Source organism: Chenopodium quinoa, unplaced genomic scaffold (assembly GCF_001683475.1).
Source record: "Chenopodium quinoa cultivar QQ74 unplaced genomic scaffold, ASM168347v1, whole genome shotgun sequence".
Lineage (NCBI taxonomy): Eukaryota > Viridiplantae > Streptophyta > Magnoliopsida > Caryophyllales > Amaranthaceae > Chenopodium > Chenopodium quinoa.
In genome coordinates, this window is record NW_018743292.1 from 7,600,155 (window position 1) to 7,619,684 (window position 19,530).

The 19,530-nt window shown below is 36.2% G+C and overlaps 3 protein-coding genes across 5 annotated transcripts; all 3 read left to right on the plus strand.

Moving 5' to 3' along the window:
* Window positions 1-2,996: 2,996 nt before the first annotated feature.
* Window positions 2,997-5,513, plus strand: LOC110735893 (calmodulin-binding protein 60 B-like). The gene is made up of 5 exons (XM_021916071.1): window positions 2,997-3,046; window positions 3,195-3,267; window positions 3,428-3,492; window positions 4,721-5,168; window positions 5,292-5,513. The coding sequence occupies exons 1-5, from the start codon at window positions 2,997-2,999 to the stop codon at window positions 5,511-5,513; spliced, it is 858 nt and encodes a 285-aa protein (XP_021771763.1).
* LOC110736786 lies at window positions 5,402-8,584 on the plus strand. 2 transcript variants are annotated; one of them, XM_021917091.1, is made up of 7 exons: window positions 5,402-5,532; window positions 5,639-5,836; window positions 5,991-6,261; window positions 6,886-6,990; window positions 7,619-7,671; window positions 7,783-7,912; window positions 8,048-8,584. In XM_021917091.1, the coding sequence occupies exons 1-7, from the start codon at window positions 5,524-5,526 to the stop codon at window positions 8,326-8,328; spliced, it is 1,047 nt and encodes a 348-aa protein (XP_021772783.1). In that variant the 5' UTR covers window positions 5,402-5,523; the 3' UTR covers window positions 8,329-8,584. The 2 variants fall into 2 exon arrangements, with proteins under 2 accessions (XP_021772783.1, XP_021772784.1); XM_021917092.1 differs by having other exon boundaries at window positions 6,886-6,978.
* Window positions 8,585-9,063: 479 nt separating this feature from the next.
* On the plus strand, window positions 9,064-11,864 carry LOC110736787 (calmodulin-binding protein 60 B-like). 2 transcript variants are annotated; one of them, XM_021917095.1, is made up of 6 exons: window positions 9,064-9,392; window positions 9,508-9,598; window positions 9,808-9,884; window positions 10,437-10,921; window positions 11,008-11,254; window positions 11,419-11,557. In XM_021917095.1, the coding sequence occupies exons 1-6, from the start codon at window positions 9,334-9,336 to the stop codon at window positions 11,429-11,431; spliced, it is 972 nt and encodes a 323-aa protein (XP_021772787.1). In that variant the 5' UTR covers window positions 9,064-9,333; the 3' UTR covers window positions 11,432-11,557. The 2 variants fall into 2 exon arrangements, with proteins under 2 accessions (XP_021772787.1, XP_021772786.1); XM_021917094.1 differs by having other exon boundaries at window positions 9,069-9,392; window positions 11,008-11,289; window positions 11,419-11,864.
* Window positions 11,865-19,530: the final 7,666 nt, after the last annotated feature.

Below are 19,530 nucleotides of genomic sequence, written 5' to 3' on the forward strand. Positions count from 1 at the left end.
ATCAATGTCTATAAGTGTAGCATAAAAAAAAAAAGATAAATCCTAAATCCTATAAGTGTAAGTGTGTAACATAATGTATCATGTATGTCTAATGTATGTTACAATGATCAAAATCAAGTTGAATTTATACGGTAATTTAAACTTACTACCTCTGTTTCATATTTTCTTGCAAATTTGGGGTATTATTTATAAGATATAAAATAATTTAAAGTTACAAATAATATGTAATGAAGGTAGTAAAATTTTAAATTTGTCTGATAACTCCTATGACTTAACTTGAGTTTAAATGAATGTCTTATGGGTCTAGCTTGAGCAACTCAAACTCAATCGAATCTCCACTTGCTCTATTATTACCCCAAATCACAATTGATAAGTGTGACAAAATTCTCCCTTTTTATTATTAAATTGATTAATGAGTACTCAATTTCTATTTTATTGTACTCCGTACTTGTATAATTGTACGTAGTTATACATTTATAGCCCGTGTCTCGGTTAGCTACAAGTACCTATAACTACCAATTCATGTCACAAAATCTAGTAGTTGTAGATTGGAAGGAATTTTTTTTTTTTTTTCTTACTTATTTAAAAAATTTGTTTTTTTTTTTTTTTTTTTATTTTACATTTTTTGGGTCAGTGTGTGTGGGTCAGTAAAAGAAGCCAAGTTTTATTTTTTGGGTTAAAGTCGACGCGTTTTATTAGATTACGACTTTACGTGACCAATATTTAACATTTCAACGTGTGATGAAGTGAACTTTTTTTTTTTTTTTTTTTTGAATGTGAAGTTCAGTCTGCTGATATTTGATAAGGAGTACTTGTAGTTAAAATTCTAGAATATTCTTTACAATTAGGATTATTTTTGGAAAGATTTATTCTCTTTTAACTTGCGAAGTACTTGTTACGTAAACAAACCAGATTAAAATTTGAAAATTAGATGATATACCCGGGTGCACCATGCTCATAGTACACCCGGGTAAACAAAAAAAGGCGGAAAGAACATATAGTGTTTGATAAAGAATATACCAATGTTTGGCAAAGAACATACCTTTAATATGTTCTTTGAGTGTGATCAGTGTTTTCTTTGCATTATAACTTATGTTATTTAACATATGTTGATAAACATATATGTTTTTTTAGGTTTAATAATACAAAGTATGTTCTTTGAATTTGGCGTGTATGTTCTTTAAGGTCGTAGTGATGCCCAAATTCTATTTTTATTATCATATGTCATATTTAAATTACTTTTATTATCGTACATTCTTTGAGTTTGATTAGTGTGTTATTTAGGTATTAACTATATGTACTTTACAATATAAATTATGTTCTTTTAACATATGGTATTTTGAAATTTGATATTGAATCTTAAATTATTTTTAATTGAAAATAATATTAGAGTAAAAAAAAACTAAATTATTAAGGGAAGTTAAATTTTTTTTGGAGAGATAGAAAACTATTTTTTGGAAAAATGATATCTTTGGTAAGGATTTTTTAAAAGGTGATCAACATTGGCATGACTCGCATCCCGACCCGATCCGGCCCGAAATAGGGTGGGTTTGGGCAAACCTAAAAATGCATTTTTAGTTAAAACTCAAATCGGGTTAGAAAAAAGTCCGAAAACCCGCTACTTTTCTATGGGTTTGGGCACGATAAATTATGATATGGCCCGGCCCTACTAGATTTTTTATCACCTCTAAATTTTTTCCGTTAATAATGTGTAATTTTTCAGAAAATTTAATTAAGTTTTTATCTCGTTCTTTTAATTATATCTTTATGTTCTTTGGTAATGCATGTTTTTGTCAAATACAAACATGTTCTTTATAAAATACATGTATGTTCTTTATGAAACACAGGATGTTCTTTCCGCCTTTTTTTATTTATCCGGGTGTATGATGAGCACTGTACACCCGTGTGTATAAACCACGGATTATTAAAATTTTCGATGCTTTTTTTGTGTGACAGTCTGGCCGGTGATTTTGTGTGGTCGGGGTTACTTATTTAGGGGTTACTCATTCGGTCAAGAATTACTTATAGTGGGTTACTCAATTGGGATTAGCGCATTTTTGCCGAAATTACTTATTTAGCGTTACTTATTTAGAGATTACTCAGTCGGTCAAGGGTTAATTATTACGGGGTTACTCAATCGATTAGGCGCGTTTTCTGTGTGAGAGTAACCCCTGATCGACCGAGTAACCCCTGATCAAGTAAGCCCGATCGACTGAGTAATCCCTAAATAAGTAACCCTGGCCACACGGTGTGGCCAGCCATACATAAAAATTTTAATCTCTTATTTAATTATTAGGAGTATTAAATATCTTTTTAATTGTATTTGATCAAAGTGTAACACTTAAAAAATACAAAAGGAATAAGAGAGGGTCGAATCTAGGTCTAAATTTTTTGGACTCGAACCCAAAATCGACCCATTAAACTTAGATCCAGATCCAATACAGATCCATCGGATCTAAAATTTTAGGACCCAAACCCTAAAATATGGGTCGAGTATAACCGGGTCTTCCAACTAATGACTAATTGACAGCCGGGTCCAGATCCATTTTCATCCAACTAATGACTAATTGACTACCGTTTCACTATCAAAAGCTTTCCTTTCTTTATCTTCCACAAAAAAAAAAAAAAAAAAAAAAAAGACCGTCCTTTCTTCTGACTATGACTTCGTCAATGCCTCAAAGGTGCTCACTGCTCAGCCATGGCCAAAATCAAAGTTTCTTAACTCGGTGAAAATAATTTACAATGTTGGAGAAACTGAGTAGATCACTTAATTTTATCCCTCTCTTTTTATTACAGCAACTACATTTCATTGAATTTTCAAGGTCCTCTCACCTTTGCACTCTATTCTTTATAAATAAAACAGAGGCGGCTCTTATTTTTGCTAATTTTCTCTCTCCTAGCCTTTCAATTCTTAACCCAGATTTTAATTTTTTGCATATTTTTTGGAAAAAGTTTTTTTTTTTCTTTTTCTTTTATTTGGGTAATTTTCACTTGGTATGGCATCTGGAATTTTTTCTGGTGAAGAACACCCTCATCAGCATTTCAAGTGAGTAAATATTTTTTTTTTTTTTAATTAAAGGTCTAAATTTATCAATTTTTACGTTATTATTTAGTAATTATAAAATAACTACATAAAAATAATTCAGAATTATCATTTCAAGTGTCGATTTTGATTTCTATGATTTGCTATGCAGCTGCTGTTGTAGTGGTGCTAGTGTAACTATGATTCGATCTTCATTTGAGAAAGTTAATTCTTCAATTACAGAGGTTTTTTTTTTTTTTTTTAACGTTGATCAATGCAATTTTATTTATTACAGTATATTTTTTGGCAGGGAATTGTAGATTTTACTGATTCAATCTTTTTTTTTTTGTCTGATTCGACAAATATTCTTTTTTTTTTTTTTATTATTTTTTTATTGGTGAATAGGTTCAAAATAAACTGAATCAAGTGCTGTCTCTATTGCAAAATTCTGCCCTGCCTCCAACTACACGGTATTGTTTGGTTACTTATGCTTTTATTTTATGTATTTAATACGAAGTTTATTTACTAGCTGATCCAATTTTTTTTTTTTTTTTTTTCCTTCCAATTAATAAGATTAACGATGTATTAATTCATCGGATTGTAAATTGGATTATTCGCATTCTGTTTAGGTGAAGTAATAGGACTTTAAATTAATGTTTTGAGAGAGGAAAATTAATTTGTAATCCACTTTTGTTGTATGTTTTGTTGATGTTTTTGACTACTACATACTCGAAGTAGTATGTATATAGATTGGAAAAGTACTTACAAAGTACTTTATATATTACTTTAATTTGTTTGATTGTTTAATGAGATTACCAAATAATCCATTGTTTGCTTATAATTTGGCTCTAGTTTTCCTTGAAATCAATGGAAACATCAATGTTCTTAGATTTCCACAAATATTCCAATTGGTTTGAAAGAAGACTAATGCGAGGGAGCCCTAATTTTATCTCCTTGATAACCATATTTCGTTTACCAAGGAGCAAAATGCATTCACTTACAACTTTGTCCTTTGGTAAATATCAAGGAGATAAACTTGGATAATCTCCGCCCAATTATAAGCATAAGGATTCCAGTATTTTCAATGTTTTGAATCTTACAACTTTTTTATTGTTTTCTCTCCCAAAACATGATTAAATTGTGGAATCTATGCATTTCTACATATTTACTTAGTTTCCTCATTAATTATCAAACACAGCATCTAAACCTCATGGCCTTCAAAATGCACAAAAATTATCTATGGTATACATCAATGCTTGCTTCTAAAGAATAATCGTGCATCAGTTCAATTAATAATGCAATAGTTAGGCTTTGCGTCGTAATGATCAAGCTTAATATTATTCATCATTAGTAAAATATGGATCAGATTTGGATATCCAAATTTTAGTTTATATTTTATCTGGTTTCGTCATGGATTGAAATCGGAAACTTTTTAGATGAATTGAAAATTATACTGGTTGCAAAATATCATTTACTACATGCTCATTCATAGTACAATTCTCAAATAAGTGATGAGTTTCAGTGGTGTCAAAATTCCTTTTATTTTCTTCATTTGTGCTACAATTTGTCTATTTGAAGAGTGTACATGTTCTGATGTTTAGGGGCTCATCTTTTACAAATAGTATTCATATGTACTTGACATCCAAAATGTTTGACATTATACCAGAATTAACAGTTTAATGTTAACCCTTGCTGCAGCTCATTCCCTGATCACGGCGAATCATCTGCACCAGGAAGCTTTCGATTGTCCTTTAAGGGCAAAATACCTAATGAAATGTTAACCAAGAGCAATATAGAAAATGAGGGTGCTTCACTTGAAGTAGAGTTGCTTGATGAGTTTGGTAAAAGAGTAGAAGTTGGTGTTGATTCTTGTGTGAAGATTAAGATTGACGTTCTTGATGGTGATTTTAATGTCGAGGAGGAAATAAATTGGACAGAGGAGAAATTCAAAGAGAATATTGCCCGCCCAAGGAAAGATAAAGGGTCACTTTTGAAGGGCAACACCAAGTTTGCATTGAATGGAGGAGTTGCTATTGTCTGTGGCTTTTCTTTCACGGATAACTCGAAGTCAATGAGAAATGGAACATTTAGGTTTGGGGCTCAAGTTATAGGTGGTCTTCCTTCTGGAAGGGTTGTAAGATCAGCAGTAAGTGAAAAAGAATTTCGTGTGAAAGAAAGCCGCCTAAAAGGCAAGTAACTAAGTATACCTCTCATCAAACAGTTTCGAACTTAGCATATCTCGTTTAATTATTTTTGTTTGCTGCTTCAGAGGCTAATTAGCATCTCAATATTTCATTTTTTGTTTGGATGTTCATCTAGTGCTAATTGTGGGCATTTACCTATTCATTCAGGTGATCGAAAGCATTCAACTCCGTCTCCTGAAGATGAGTTATGGCGATTGAAAAATATAAACAAAACTGGGCCAGTTTGTCATAGGGCAACAGGAAACAAAATTCACAGTGAAGGACTTCCTACAACTTTATCACACTGATGAAAAGAAAATGAAAGCTGTAAGGACTATTTTCTTTGTTAAGCATGCTAAATTCTAAGCATCACTTCTGCTTACAGGTCTTATGCTGATTACTTTAAATTTTCTTCTGTTCTTGTCATTATCAGATTCTTGGTGTTCCTGAAACAAAGTGGGATGAAATTGTAAAAAATGCCGAGGCATGCATATTAACCAAAGAGCAGTATCGGTACTATGATGATGCATCAGGGGATGATCTTATATTAGATTGTGCCTTCAACATTAAAAGGGTTACATTCAAGGGTGGAACAACCCGGCTTTATGAATCTCTTGATTTTACCCAGAAGGTACCGGGTGTATTCTGTCTCTGATCCCGTCCAGCTCTTTTTAAACTAGGGAGGGGAAAAAAAAAAGAGGAAGATTCTGCTCATGCACGACTGTCCAATATATATAAACTTGCGGTTTAGATTTTCTAATTAGATTTCTCTACTCCTTTTGCAGGAAAAAGCTGGTAAATTAAGGCAATCTGCGTATGAAAAACGACATAAGCTTGAACTAATTGTACCAACTCAAGAAGAACTCACATATCCATCTAGTGCTCAACAACAGGAACAACAAAAAGAGCAAGAGCAACAATTAGCTGCAGCACCCCCACCATACAGTAAACCCAGTGTAGGCTGTCTCATACAAAACATGGATGCAAGTAATTTGTCTGACCAGATATGCAGTAATTTACCTCTGCAGTATCCTGGTACTGCAGCAACATATCAAGGTATAGACAAATGACAGTCAATCAGATAACAAGTATCTTAGGGCACTTTCAGGATAAAACTGATATTATTACAGGGAAAAAAAAACAATCAATTTCATACAATTGCTATGATTGCCTCCTTCACTAGATTTTGCTTAGAACAAGGATCCCTTTATTATCTATATAAAAATAACAATTGAAGGAAATCAATCAATCAATCAAAGCCTTAATCCCATAAGCGGGGTCGGCTACATGAACCAAATTTGATTATTCCGTGTAGTCATCCACAAAAATCTTCCTCCTTTATCCCTTACGATCCAATGCTTCATCCTCATGCAAATCCATAAACTTCATATCCTTCCTAACTCCTTCCAACCAAGTCATTATCGGTCTCCCTCTCCCTCGTTTAACCCCTCCATGTTCCCACTCTTCCACTCTTCGAACCGGTGCACCCTCGGATCTCCATATAGTCATAGGCACTGATTATATAATCCTGTTACTTAATTACTTGTTTGAAGCAAAGTAACTCTGCAGGCCTTTCCACTTGGAATCATGATAAGGAACTTCCCTGGGTGACTATAGGAATGTGCATGATGCCAAATCTATGCAATGAGCCTATGATGATATTCTTTCCTGATGTTGCAGATGAAGTCTTGCCTGTGCAAGCACCAAATCATGGGGTCGACTCACTGGTGTATTGTCCTGAAAATGATTCAGCTTTCTATCCGCTTTGTCAAGGTATGACAAAAGGTAATTTCTATATGGTGGTCTCCTAGTTTTGCAAAGTCCACTTGGTGGGTTTTTAATTTTTATTAATTAGCAAATGCTAACAAACACGCCTTACTAAAAGTGAAAATATTAAATTGAAGTAAAACCACCACCCAACACTTGAAACCACCATCCATCCACCAAAAACCACCACTCTCCCACAAAATCCTTCACTACCCAACCCTCGGAAAGCTTCATTGGTGGGTCAGTGGATGGGTGTGGGGTTTGGTGGTTGGGGATTGCGGTGCTTAGTAGGGCCACAAGGGTGGGCATTGGTGGTGGTTGGCGAATTTTCTAGAACTTTAGGAAGTAGGTTAGTAATTTAAACTTTTAAGCTTGAGTTAAGTTATCTACAATCTACTTATCTTAATAGCAAATGTGCACACTATGTAGGTTTTGCAATTTTAGAGATCACTTGAGAAACTGGAAAAAAGAATCTATAAAGTGAAACTTGCAAAAATGTGAATCCATAAAAGGATTTAATTTCCATGGGTGACTCATGCATGGTACCAAATCTATGCTGAGTCTATGATGTTATTCTATCCTGGTGCTGGTTTGAACCTTATTCGTTGTAATGAATCATGAATGACACTAACTCTTCAAGTTTCAGACGAATCTTGGCTATACACGGATATCGCTACTGAAGCAGCTGGTGTTTTTGGGGTAAGTTATCATAAACCAATTAGAACAAATTCTCTCTTTTTAAGACATTAATCATGTGTTATATGAGTAACAACTGTTAATTGATAACCATTTGGTCTACCTATTTAACAGGATAACAACCCAAGTCTTGCCTTTAATATGCCTCAACTGATATCAGGTCATAGGCTAGACTCACCGATGTCTTTGCCACCTGAAAATATTCTTGCTTCCTATTCGTGTCCTAATATGCCGTTTTATCTAGGTATGAAAATTCTATCAAAAACCTGAATTTCAGAGTTCTTTCTGCCTTTTGATTTATGTTTTCCAACCGGGTTTTAGATGTTGATTTTTTTTTGTTTTGACGCCCAAAACATAACCTTCATTTGATGTTGTGTAGATGATACAGGAATGCAACAAGTGAATTGCTGTGCTTCAAGCACATTGTCATCTAATTTCAATTACAAAGGCCCTGCAGTCCTTTGGGCTGAGAAAGAGGCTTCTCTTGCAGACACACGGGTTTCAAGTAATCCAGACGAGTTCAGGACCAAAACTCCAAGCAGGCATAGGGTATACTGGAGGAAAATTGGAGTTAAGTTAAATTTTTTAGTAAGGATAAGAAGAATAGATAGTTGCAGACCCCAGAAGAAGCAAAAGACAGGACCCCTACTCAAACCATAGGCGTTGTAGTTGCAAGACATAATGGCTTTTTCACTGTATGCAGGACAAAAGTTTAGATGATTCATTGATTCGATACAAGCCAATAAGTGTTTGTTTGTTTTGTAAGAATATTGAAGGATTTCACCTACTGAGTCATATAGTTGTATTTACCTGAGCTGGTGTTTCATCTGTACCAATTTTAATGATACATTCCATGAAGAAACAATCATAAAACTCGTAATGAAAACCAGGTAACCTCAATTAAGCCATTACTTAATGATTGATTGATACATGAAATCCTCAGCCTCAGGTGATAAAAAATGTGCCTGTTCACTATATAGTGTTTTGTATAGTTCATATATTGAATCCTATGTTGCAGAAATGTATATCAAAAAAATCTAACGCAAGAAAGCTATGGAATCATCAAACTGTGGGACAATAGAAGCTGATCAGTTAAAAACATCATTAACTTCTTGAAGTAGGATATATTCTCTAGTAAACTCCAATTATGTTTGTCTTTTGATGCTATAAACCTCTTATTGGTAAGATATTGTAGTACGTAGTCCATACTAACACGAGGTCTAGAAGTACCAACAAGTCACACGACACCATTAAAGTACCAACAAAAACATTGATGTAGATGCAATCATTGTTACAGTAAGCCAAATGTCAGCATTTTAAGTCCTAAGATTATATGAACGCGTATATCCCGCGTCAAACTTCAAAGTCACGGCAATTATGCTCAATGCAGTCACTGAATCAGCCGCCAATTTTTTATTTTAAGAAATATTGTACAAAAAAGTATATTCCCCCTTCCCTAATTACAAAATTAGTTGGTTAATTCAGTTTATTTTTCAAAATTTACCTGAAATATCAACATTTCCATGAAATTTCATTTGTCTTCACTATATAGAGAGGCAGTAGTGCTTGCCTGCTTGGTATACCCAACTTCTTGCTTTCTCACATTCTCTCTCCTAAAAAACTCTCTTTTTATTGGTAATTCCAATTTTGGGTACAAGAAATTCCATGGATTCTAGAAGATTCATTGGTGATCAACAACTCAATGAACAATCCAAGCCTCCTGAGTAAGTAGTTTCATCTGGGATTTATTTCATTGCAACTGTTAATCATTAATTAATTCTGTGTTTATGAGTTGATTAGCAATTAGCATCCTCTAATGAGCGTATTTATAACTTTTAGGGAATGTTGGTGTAAAGGTGTTACTAATTTAGGGGAAGTGAAATGGGTGCAAGATTTCTTGGCCCACCTTAAGCCTACAATTGGGGAAGAGGTAATTAATTTAGCATTCCTTTTTCTTTTTTTGATGGATTTTTGTAGAATTTTATTGTCATAGATTGTGTGTTATTCTTTTACTCAATCATACTTCTGATTCCAATTATTAAATTTTTCGTAAAAAGGGTTTTCTACGTAGTACCCTGTTGTTTAGAATGATTAGGCTATTAGAGGTAAGATTGTTTACGTATTGGGTAATTGTTATAGGTTGAAAAGGCTTTGATTCGAGTTCTTGGACCGCATCTCCCCTTGTCGCAACAATGTGTCCTGCCTCCTGATTCAAGGTATAGCTTGGTTGTCTGTGAATTTTTGTTATGCTTAGTTGTAGATTTGTAGTTATGGGTTGTGTTTGATTTGCATATATCTTGTAAAATGAGATGTTCATACATTCAAGTATAAATATTTGGAAACATCTAATAAAAGATCATTGACTTCATTGGTTGACTAAAAACAGTGATGAATATCTTTACCCAGAAGAGAGATTATGCTAATTATATCAAAGCATATGATCTTGCCCCTTTTGGTTTGTACTTTGTACTATTATTAATCGCGCCGCCATTTAAAGTAATTGTCTCATATCTTGCATTTAAAGGGAACATCTAATTGGCCTATAAGTAGATCCCTAGCAGTGTTAGTTCTTTATGTAGAAAGGTTTTGTAGTTGTTTGTAACAACCAAATATCAAACCAGGGTTCTTAACTTCTTACTCTTTATAGACCTGACTTTTGGAGTATGGCTTGGTGAAAGAATTTATGGTCATGAACGAATCTAAATTCTTTATGATCCAACTACAACTGTTTTGATAGTTTAACAGTTAACTGTTGACTGTTGTCGCAGCATGTTGCCTCAACAGGATAAGCCATCTGCATCAAGGTGCTTAAAATTGCAATTTAAGGGTGATTTACCTGCTACACTCTTTACCATGACCAAAATAGCAGATCAGGATGTTATGCTTGAAGTGGAGTTGCTTGATAAATCTGACAACAGAGTTGATTATGGCCCTGAATCTTCTCTGAAGATAAAGATTGATGTTCTTGATGGTGACTTTGATGTCGAAGGTAGAAATGATTTGACAGAGGAATACACTAAAAATATCACTCCTCCAAGGAAGGACAAAGGATCGCTGCTGAAGGGAAATTGCGAGATTAAAATGAGCAGAGGAGTTGCTAGTGTCAGTCACATTGCTTTCACTGATAACTCAAAATCAACGAGAAGTGAAAAATATAGACTAGGAGCTAAAATTGTAAAAGGTCTTCCCCCTGGAGTTATGGTAATGGCAGCAGTAAGTGAAGCAATCAGGGTCAAAGAACGCCGCGGAAAAAGTAAGTGTAGTCTTCACTTATATGTAACTTTTAAGAAATGCTTTGCATTTAGCTTTTTTCCATTTCCTTCATTGTTCTTTGTTCAGGTGCTAAATTAAGGAATGCAAAACAAAGCGAGCTTCCAAAATTAAAAACCCCTACCCATCAAAACTCTGATCAAGAGCTCACAAACCTATCAATTATTCAAGAACCACCGCTGCTGCCACCACCAAGTTGGACTTCTAATGTAAGTGGATTTGGGCATACTCTGGATGCAAACAGCCTTTCAATGGGCAGTATATCACCCACAAATGTTTATCATGATGCTGCAGCAGCAAATCAAGCCTGTCAAGGGTATGTAGCACAAGGCGGGTATTTCCAAAATCATGGTAAAAATATGGCTTCATTTGCTTGTTTGAAGAAATATAGTTCTGCGAGTACATTTTTTATACCCGAATATTTTTGGGTTCAATTTTGCATTGCTAAGCTAGTGGTGCATGTGAATGTCTATTTTCCAGGTTCTATGGTTAATGAAGATGACGAGAAAATGGAAGCATTAATACAAACTCATATGGAGATGTTGAGAACGTTAATGGAAGAGACTCCAGTCACCACTCCACTGCAAGAGGGAAGGAGCAATGTTACCAGGAAGCTAATATCCGTATTTTATATGACCAAAGCTGCTACTATGTTCATGATTTCAGTTCAGCAAGATGCAAGTGTCCCTAGAAAGAAGCGAAAGCATCAATGAAACCATTTTTTTTCAGGCTTAATGCACATTACCTCAGTATCTCAGTTGCTTAATATCTTTTTTCTCCTAGCTCATGTGTTTTCTGTTTTGAACTCGAAACTTGTGGCAAGAATCTACAGGCTTAGCTATATAAAGCTCCAATGAGATTGGGCGACATGTTGTATAACGAACTTTGATGGTGTTCATTCTTATTGTATAAATTTTTTAGCTATATAAAGTAGAGCTTTGCTCCTCATCATCGCCTCACTCTCAGTTTTTTATTCTTTCAAAATTTTTCCGCAAAACGCCCATACAACACTTGTATATAAGTATCTCGCAGCACGCAACAGAACTCCAGATTCTCTCTCTGTCTGTCTTTGTAAGGTAGCAGAGGAGGGCAAATCATTTTGCAATGATTTATCAAGTCTTATTCATCTTTTCAATTGAATAATTAGATTAATTTACTCAATTTCAAGTTTTCAACCAAGTTAATTATATTCAGCAATACATTGAATTTTGGAAAATTAAAATTGAGCAAATATGTGAATAAGTTTAAAAATAGCCTTAGTTATTTTAATAGTTAGTAATAATATGAGTGAGTAACAATATCTAATTTTAGCTATAACCTTTCCAATAAATAGCAACATGCTTTTCAAAATTTCAGCTTTTGTTATGTCTTCAACATCCTAATCCGTATTAAATTGTTTTTGTACTACGTAACCAAATATGATGGAAAATACTCTCTTTATGTTTTTTTAAAGTGTTACATGCACTCGTGTTTTTTCAAGTATTATACTTTTATTCTCACTCTCATTTATTATTTTTCAATAAACTATTAACCTCACTATTTTTCTTTTGCAATTTTTTAATACTCTATTAAACTCCTAAAACTATGTACCAGTCAAAGTGTACCACTTAAAAATCACGAAGGGAATAATAATGTTGATAATATTTGTTTTGTAGAAAATACAATAGTAAAAAAATTAATCATTAATTTTAAATTTCATTTTTTTTTACTAAAATACGAAGTATCTTTCTTTCTTCATTAATAAATCTTACATTTCTTTAATTCCCTAATTTGAAAAACCCAGTTTATTTAATTTATCTCAATTTAGACCTATTGGTCTTTGTAACACGATTATACATTAGTCACAACATTGATTTCTTCTAATTTGAAACTTGTATAGGATATTAAGAAGCCACCTTCAATCTAGTTTCATTCAAGGAAAAGGAACAGAGGATAATATTATTATTATAAAGGAAATAGCTCACAATTTTTATCCAACAAAAAAAAATAAAAAATAAAAAAATAAAAAAAATATAAAAGCAATAACATAGAAGTTGGGCTTAAATAAGGCTTGTTTCAGATTAAAATAATAGGACCTTCGGCAGGTCCTTTTCGATGGGAGAAGACTGATCTCGGTCCAAGTGATGACTGGGCCGAGGATTTCCTACACAGCAAACACACGTAAACTAGCCTCGGGGGTGGTGCCGAGTAAGGCCCCTCCGATGCTTAAGTCAGTTCAGTGTATTGAGAGAGAAAACTATGCAAGAGAATTAATTGCTTGAGGCTTGTATTGAATAAATGTGAAGAAATACAATTGAAGGCTTTTATACATTTACTCATTGGATGGACTGGGCCCTGAAGTCAGATGGGTTTATCATGCGGATTGGGCTTATATGACTTGGCATGTTTGAGATAGTTGAACCTTGCTTTTGGGCTTTGTAATTAAAACCTTTGCACCGGCCCAATGAAAGACATTTGGACCAAACAACTTGCCCCCAGACCCGATTCGGTAGATTGACGGGTCGGGTTTTGACTTGCAAATTTGGAGGGAAGTAAATGGTTTTAATTAGCAATTAAATTTGGATTTAGTTAGTTATTGAGGTTGTAACTACTGTTTTTAGAGAGTAATGGTGGAATTTAGAGGGTTTAGTGGGTAATTAAGTGGAGAAGGGTAGTTAGTGGGGTTTTTAGTGGCACGAATTCCTAGAAAATTGTTCCAGAAAAAAGGTACAAATAGCCATTCGCTCCACTCTCTCTCCTCACTTCTTTGCAAACACTTTCTGATTTTCGCAATTTACCCATTGCAAACCGTGTTTCTGTTTTCGAGCACTCTCTGCAATTTCGAACCTTAGACTGAAATTCGCTGCTCCGAACGTGTAGATCAGCAAATTCCGCGTCTGATAGAGGTAATTTTCTCCGAAACTTGTTTGGATTTTCCTGATTTTTAGAGCATTCCCCTTTTCTTTGATTTCTCGATTTCTCGCAAATATGGCTCAAAACCGAGGAAAAAGACCAGTAGTTGCTGAAGAGGAGGAGGAAACTCCTCAATTACTTTCTCGGCGCAATCGGCCACTTGGGCCGATGCCACCTTTTAGCAACAGAATTCTTCGTCCCAGGATGGAAACTAGGACTTCTTCGGGTGAGGATCCCATTGCTGCAGTGCCGTTGACGTTAGTGCCTTTTCGAGGCTCGGAAGAGGCTAGCACCTCTGGCAGCGTCTAGGCGACTGGGCCCCGTGACTTGCCAGCTGGGTCACAGAGCAGGATAACCCCCCAGAACTACACTACAAAAAAACAACTGGATTCCGATGGAATTTTTCCGTCGGAAACATCGGAAAATCCGTCGAAAAACGGCATTCCGACGGAATTGCATCGGAATCAGTCTGTCGCAATACCCTTTGTAGGAAATTCGACGTTTTCCGAGGGAAATTCCGTCGGAAGCCACTTTTCCGAAGGAATCCATTCTGTCAGAGCTCGTTTTGATTTTAAATGAAATTCCGACGGAAATTTTAGTCGGAGTTTGAGAGGTTTCCGACGGAAATTTCCGTCGGAAATTTCCGTCGGAAGAGGTATATTCCGACGGAAATTTCCGTCGGAAAAGTCAATAAAAAAATTTTTTAAAAAAAAAAACGCCTCCACCACCCCCACCACCAGCGTGACACCACCAGCCCCCCTACCACCTTAACCCACCTTAACCCACCTCACCAGACCCACCCACCTACCACCTCACCAGACCCACCCACCAACCGCACCCACCACAACTAACCCCATCTCCACCCACCAACCGTACCCACCCCAAACACCGAAAACCCATGTCCCCCAACCACCACCACCACCGCACCCTTACCTAGACCCACCTAACCCAGACACACCAAACCCTAACCCCTAACCTGAACCCACCAACCATACCCACCAAAAAACCACCCATAACCGCCCAAAAACCACCCACAACCGTCCAAAACCACAACCACAACCCAAGCAACGAAACAATGTGTAAAATAAATTAAAAAAAAAAGAAAAGAAAACAAACCTTTAAATCGAGTATTGCTTTGAATGTCACCTCGAATTTGGTTTAATATGGCCAAATTCGACCATGAAACCTCTAGATTTAGAGGTTTCATGGTCGAATTTGACCAAAAAAACCATGAAACACCGCACCTCTATGCTGCACCACCGTAGAACCACCACATTACTTCGTTGTTGCGAAAACCGCCACTGTAGAGCCACCTTCAAACTAGAGACAAGGAGAAGGGGACGGAAATAACGAGACAAGGAGAAGGGAAAACGAGAAGAGTAAAGAGGAGTTCACAGAGAAACAGAAGAGGAAAAGAGGAAAGAGAACGAAGGAGAAAGAGAATGAAGGAGAAAGAAGGAGAATGAAGAAATGGAGAAAGAGGAACAGAGAAAGAGAAGAGGAGAGGAGAGAGAAAGAGAAGGAGAAAGAAAGAGAACGAAGAAATGGAGAAAGAAAGAAGGAGAAAGAGGAACAGAGAAAGAGAAGAGGAGAGGAGAGAGAAAGAGAAGGAGAAAGGGGAAGGAGAGTGGAGGAAATGAGGGAGTAGGGGTTTGGGCTGTTTTAAGGTTTGGGTTTTGAAGGGTTTTCTTATTTTATTTTATTTTTTAAGATTTCGACTGAAATTCCGTCGGAAATTTCTGACGGAATAATAATCCGTCGGAATATTTGGGATTTTCGAGGGAATATTCCGTCGGAAATTTTCGATGGATTTTATTTCCGTCGGAAATTTAACTTTCCGACGGAATATTCCGTCGGAAGCCTATAGTTCCGAGGGAATTAATTTCCGTCGTAACGTACCTTTTCTGACGAAAATTTCTGACATACCGTAATTTCATCGGAAAGTTCAAATTTTCCGACGGAATTTAGGTTCGTCGGAACGATTCCGTCGGAAAATTGCCTATTTCTAGTAGTGCTATGGGCTGATGATCGCCGCTCCGTATGACTGATGGGTCAATGGTAGCGCTCTCCATTGCTTTGCCGAACAAATTGAAGTATTCTATAGCATAATGGAAGAGGATGGGTATTGGTGCCGAATGCCCACTGCCGAGGACAGACTTCATCGGCCCCCTCCTGGTTACATTGGGGTGTACACCAGGCAGCTGTAGTTTGGGCTGTGGTTTCCTCTGCACTCCTTCATTGTTGAAGTGCTGAATAGGTACAACATCTCGTTGTGCCAGTTAACCCCAGCCAGCATCCGAAGAGTAATGACATTTCTTTGGGTGTGCCTCTTTTATGGATTTGAGCAAAGCATCCATGTGTTCCGAAAATTACACAAGCTGATGCCGAACCAACAATCTGATGAACACTATGGCGCTGGGTGGTGGCAAATTGAGACCTAAAGAGGTTATCTTACCACCTGGCCAAATGATACCTCAGATTAGGACTGGCGAGGCCAGTGGATCTGGATTCGGGCCCTTGCCGAGGAGGGTCACCCGAACTATTTTGGGGGACCGAGGTATCCGAGTATGCCAGATCCTCGGATGACCGCAATTGGGTCGGATGAATTCTCAGCCGAGGAAAAGGAGCTGCTAACCCTTTTCGGCAAAAAGAGAAATCCGGGGGGTACTGGCCGAATGGCCCAAGTGCCAAAAACTTGGCTGTCCTGCTACCATTACATCTTCAAAGAGAAGATGCTTGCTGCTGTCGGCCTCAGCCGAAAGTACCAAGATCGTAAGGAGTTCGGCTGGGGCCAAAGGCTTTTGTTTTTTCTTTCATTTTTTCTTTCTACTTTGATTGACTGCCTTTTTCATGCTGCACGAAGGGAACTGTGGCATTGACTATAACAAGCTCGGAATTAACGCTGCTAGGCGTGTGACGAGGAACGCCACGGCCATCACTGATCCTTCGGCTCGGGCCCCTTCTCTGCGTCCATCAACACTCGAGATAGTCAAAACCGCCGAGTATTCAAGGCAGAAATCTTGGTTTTTGAAGAGGGATCTTTTCTACCTCTTGGGCCCAAAAGAACAAGTAGCTGCTGCTCCTGCTACTGTGAGGGCAGGAAACTTTGCTGAAGTTTCCGAGCAAAGCGCTGAGCCATCAACCTTTATTGCCGAACCTCAAGTGCTCAGTGCAGAAGACGAACAACTGCTGAAGACTTCGATGAGTCTCACCTTTTCTCTTCTTTCTTTTTCTCCTTGCCTTGCTCTGTAAAGCTTTCCTTTGAACTTTTTCAAAAAATTTCTAAGTACTGAACTTCGGCTTGGATTTTTTTTTTTTTTGGATGATACTCATACTGCTCTGTGCCCTCGTCTCTTTTGCTGCAATCTAACGAAGAAAGAGACAAAGGAGAGCGAGCAGAGAAATCATCTTCTACGGACGAGTCTTCCGACGAGGAAATGGCAAGACAGAGAAAAAGGAAGGTCGCCATTAATCCTGGGCAGTTTCAAACTGTCGAGCCTGCTGCAAAGAGACCTCGAATAAATGAAGACCAGGCCGAGGTGGCTAAAGAAAAGACTCCCCCTCCTCCCGAGAAAATTGCTCATGTATGTGACGGTGGTGGTTATTTTCTCTCTCCTCTTGTTCCTCTATTTTAGTGGTGGTTTTTCACGATGGTAAAGGTGTTTTTCAATTAAAGAAGGGGGTGGTGGTGGTGGTGGCATGAACGAGAGCGGTAAAGGGGAGTGTTTGTGGTGAAGTACGTGGTGGTTGTGGTGCGTCGTATGCAGTTGTGGTGGTGATGGGCGTGGGCGGCTGTGGTGGTGAGATGTATGTGTGGCCTGAGTGGAGGGGAAGAGTAGGAGTGTAGGGGTAATTTGGTCTTTCACTTTTTTTTTTCCTATTCTACCTTAAAACTTGTGCTTATTTGCAATAGGTCAAGTAATAAAAATAAAAAACAGAGGAAGTATGAAACTGTGTGCATTTGTTGATTTTTGACTTATACAAGCCTGACTCTACTTTTTTGCTTACTACTCCGTATGTTATGTAGAACTGCTTCAGGGGGTTTTGCCAGAGGTAATAGACCCTACAATTTCATATAATACGTGTTATTATGGCCTAATAATTTGAAACTGACCCTCATGCTCTAAAATATAAATCTTCTCAATACATTGAAGAAAAAAAAATCAAAAAATTACTAATTTTTAAATATTTTAATCCAAGAATTAGTCTAATTTTAGACTAGTTTGTCCCGGGTTATAATCAAAACCAAAATACTCCGTCAAAAATATATTGGTAATTTTTCGTTATAGAGATAGGAATGTTTCTCTTCAGTAGTTTATTTAATAGTCCAAATTGGTTTTTAAACACCCCTACTTGTAACTACTCTTATGACTCCTTATTGTGTTAATTAATGGGCTAACACTTTAAAAGGAATAACTAAAAAAATTCAAGCTTAAAATTAAGATTTAAGCAAATATTACGAGATCATACGTGATTATCGTTTAAACCATTCATCTTTAAAGTCGATGTCATTGGCATTGGAATCTACAAGGATTCTAAATACGACAATTAACAAGGAATGGAGGTACCTATTATACTTTACACCCTCCATTCTTTTTTAATACAACTTTTGATAATTGAATTTTTTTATATGCAACACTTGCTATAAAAATAATACGGAGTATAAACTATTGTATTATCCCGTGGTCTTTAATTCTACCCCACTTGGACTTCTTTCTTTTTAAGAATTCTCTTCTATTGCATTCTTTACTATTTAATTGAACTTTTTTTTTTTCGAGAAAAATTTAATTAAACTTTTCTTTTTTGAGGAAAATTTAATTAAACTATTAGCCAATAATTGTTTTAATAGTCTATATTTTTCATACAAACCTCCAACAAAATTCCTCAAAAAAATAAATATTAAGCCACCAAAAACTCGGCATTAGTCTAAGTGTAGATTTTTTTTTAAAAAAAACAGAGTAAAAATTTAGGAATGATTTTCTTATAAGAGAGAGAAACTTAATCCATACACTTAAAAAAAGAAGGGGGGGGGGGTGGATATAATGTATAACTAAAGATGAACTTAGTGTTGTAATCTGCAATGACAATAAAGAATCGTTAATTGCAGCTGCTAGATTATCATGCTACAAATCCAGCTATTTCCAAAGCTATGGCTCCTCAGTTTGTGCTACAAATAGCAAGGAAATGAATATGATCGTATATAACAATGCAAGTCTAGAGAAATGCTAGAATGATCCAACTCATCCAAGCAACCAAAAGAATGAAAAGTCATAATATGAGTATATGACTACCTTGCTACATTTAGTTCCAACTTCTGAGACCAATTAACATCATCCATAATCAACAGCCTCCTAGCTTATGATCAGAGCCTCAATGCCCCAGAAAACGAAACAGCAAAACATAAAATATAAGCTAGTAGAGCATTCTTTCCTAAAACTCCACATATTTCGTTGAACTACACTCAAGCATACTGAGAAGATTAAAACCCATGTGATACATTAGGTTTGAAAGATTGAACAGAACAAAATCCAAAAAAATACAATAACAAATTATATGATAAACTGAAAGCCATTCAGCTAATGTGCAAAAGCCTAGAAATAGAGTATCTTGATATTCACTTGAAAATGCAAAGAACTGCTCTATAATTTAGCAAGTTCAGTCTTTGAATGATCTACAAATCTCTTAGGACAGAGCTAGCTA

Bases quoted from the DNA above. Each gene is read 5' to 3' on its own strand.
- LOC110735893 (XM_021916071.1), top strand. From the start codon at position 2,997: ATGGCATCTGGAATTTTTTCTGGTGAAGAACACCCTCATCAGCATTTC. The intron at 3,268-3,427 runs GTTTTTTTTTTT...ATTGGTGAATAG, and splicing joins TTAATTCTTCAATTACAGAG to GTTCAAAATAAACTGAATCA. The intron at 3,493-4,720 runs GTATTGTTTGGT...CCCTTGCTGCAG, and splicing joins GCCCTGCCTCCAACTACACG to CTCATTCCCTGATCACGGCG.
- LOC110736786 (XM_021917091.1), top strand. The intron at 5,837-5,990 runs GTACCGGGTGTA...CTCCTTTTGCAG, and splicing joins CTCTTGATTTTACCCAGAAG to GAAAAAGCTGGTAAATTAAG. The intron at 6,262-6,885 runs GTATAGACAAAT...CTGATGTTGCAG, and splicing joins TACTGCAGCAACATATCAAG to ATGAAGTCTTGCCTGTGCAA.
- LOC110736787 (XM_021917094.1), top strand. From the start codon at position 9,334: ATGGATTCTAGAAGATTCATTGGTGATCAACAACTCAATGAACAATCC. The intron at 9,393-9,507 runs GTAAGTAGTTTC...TATAACTTTTAG, and splicing joins GAACAATCCAAGCCTCCTGA to GGAATGTTGGTGTAAAGGTG. The intron at 9,599-9,807 runs GTAATTAATTTA...TAATTGTTATAG, and splicing joins AGCCTACAATTGGGGAAGAG to GTTGAAAAGGCTTTGATTCG.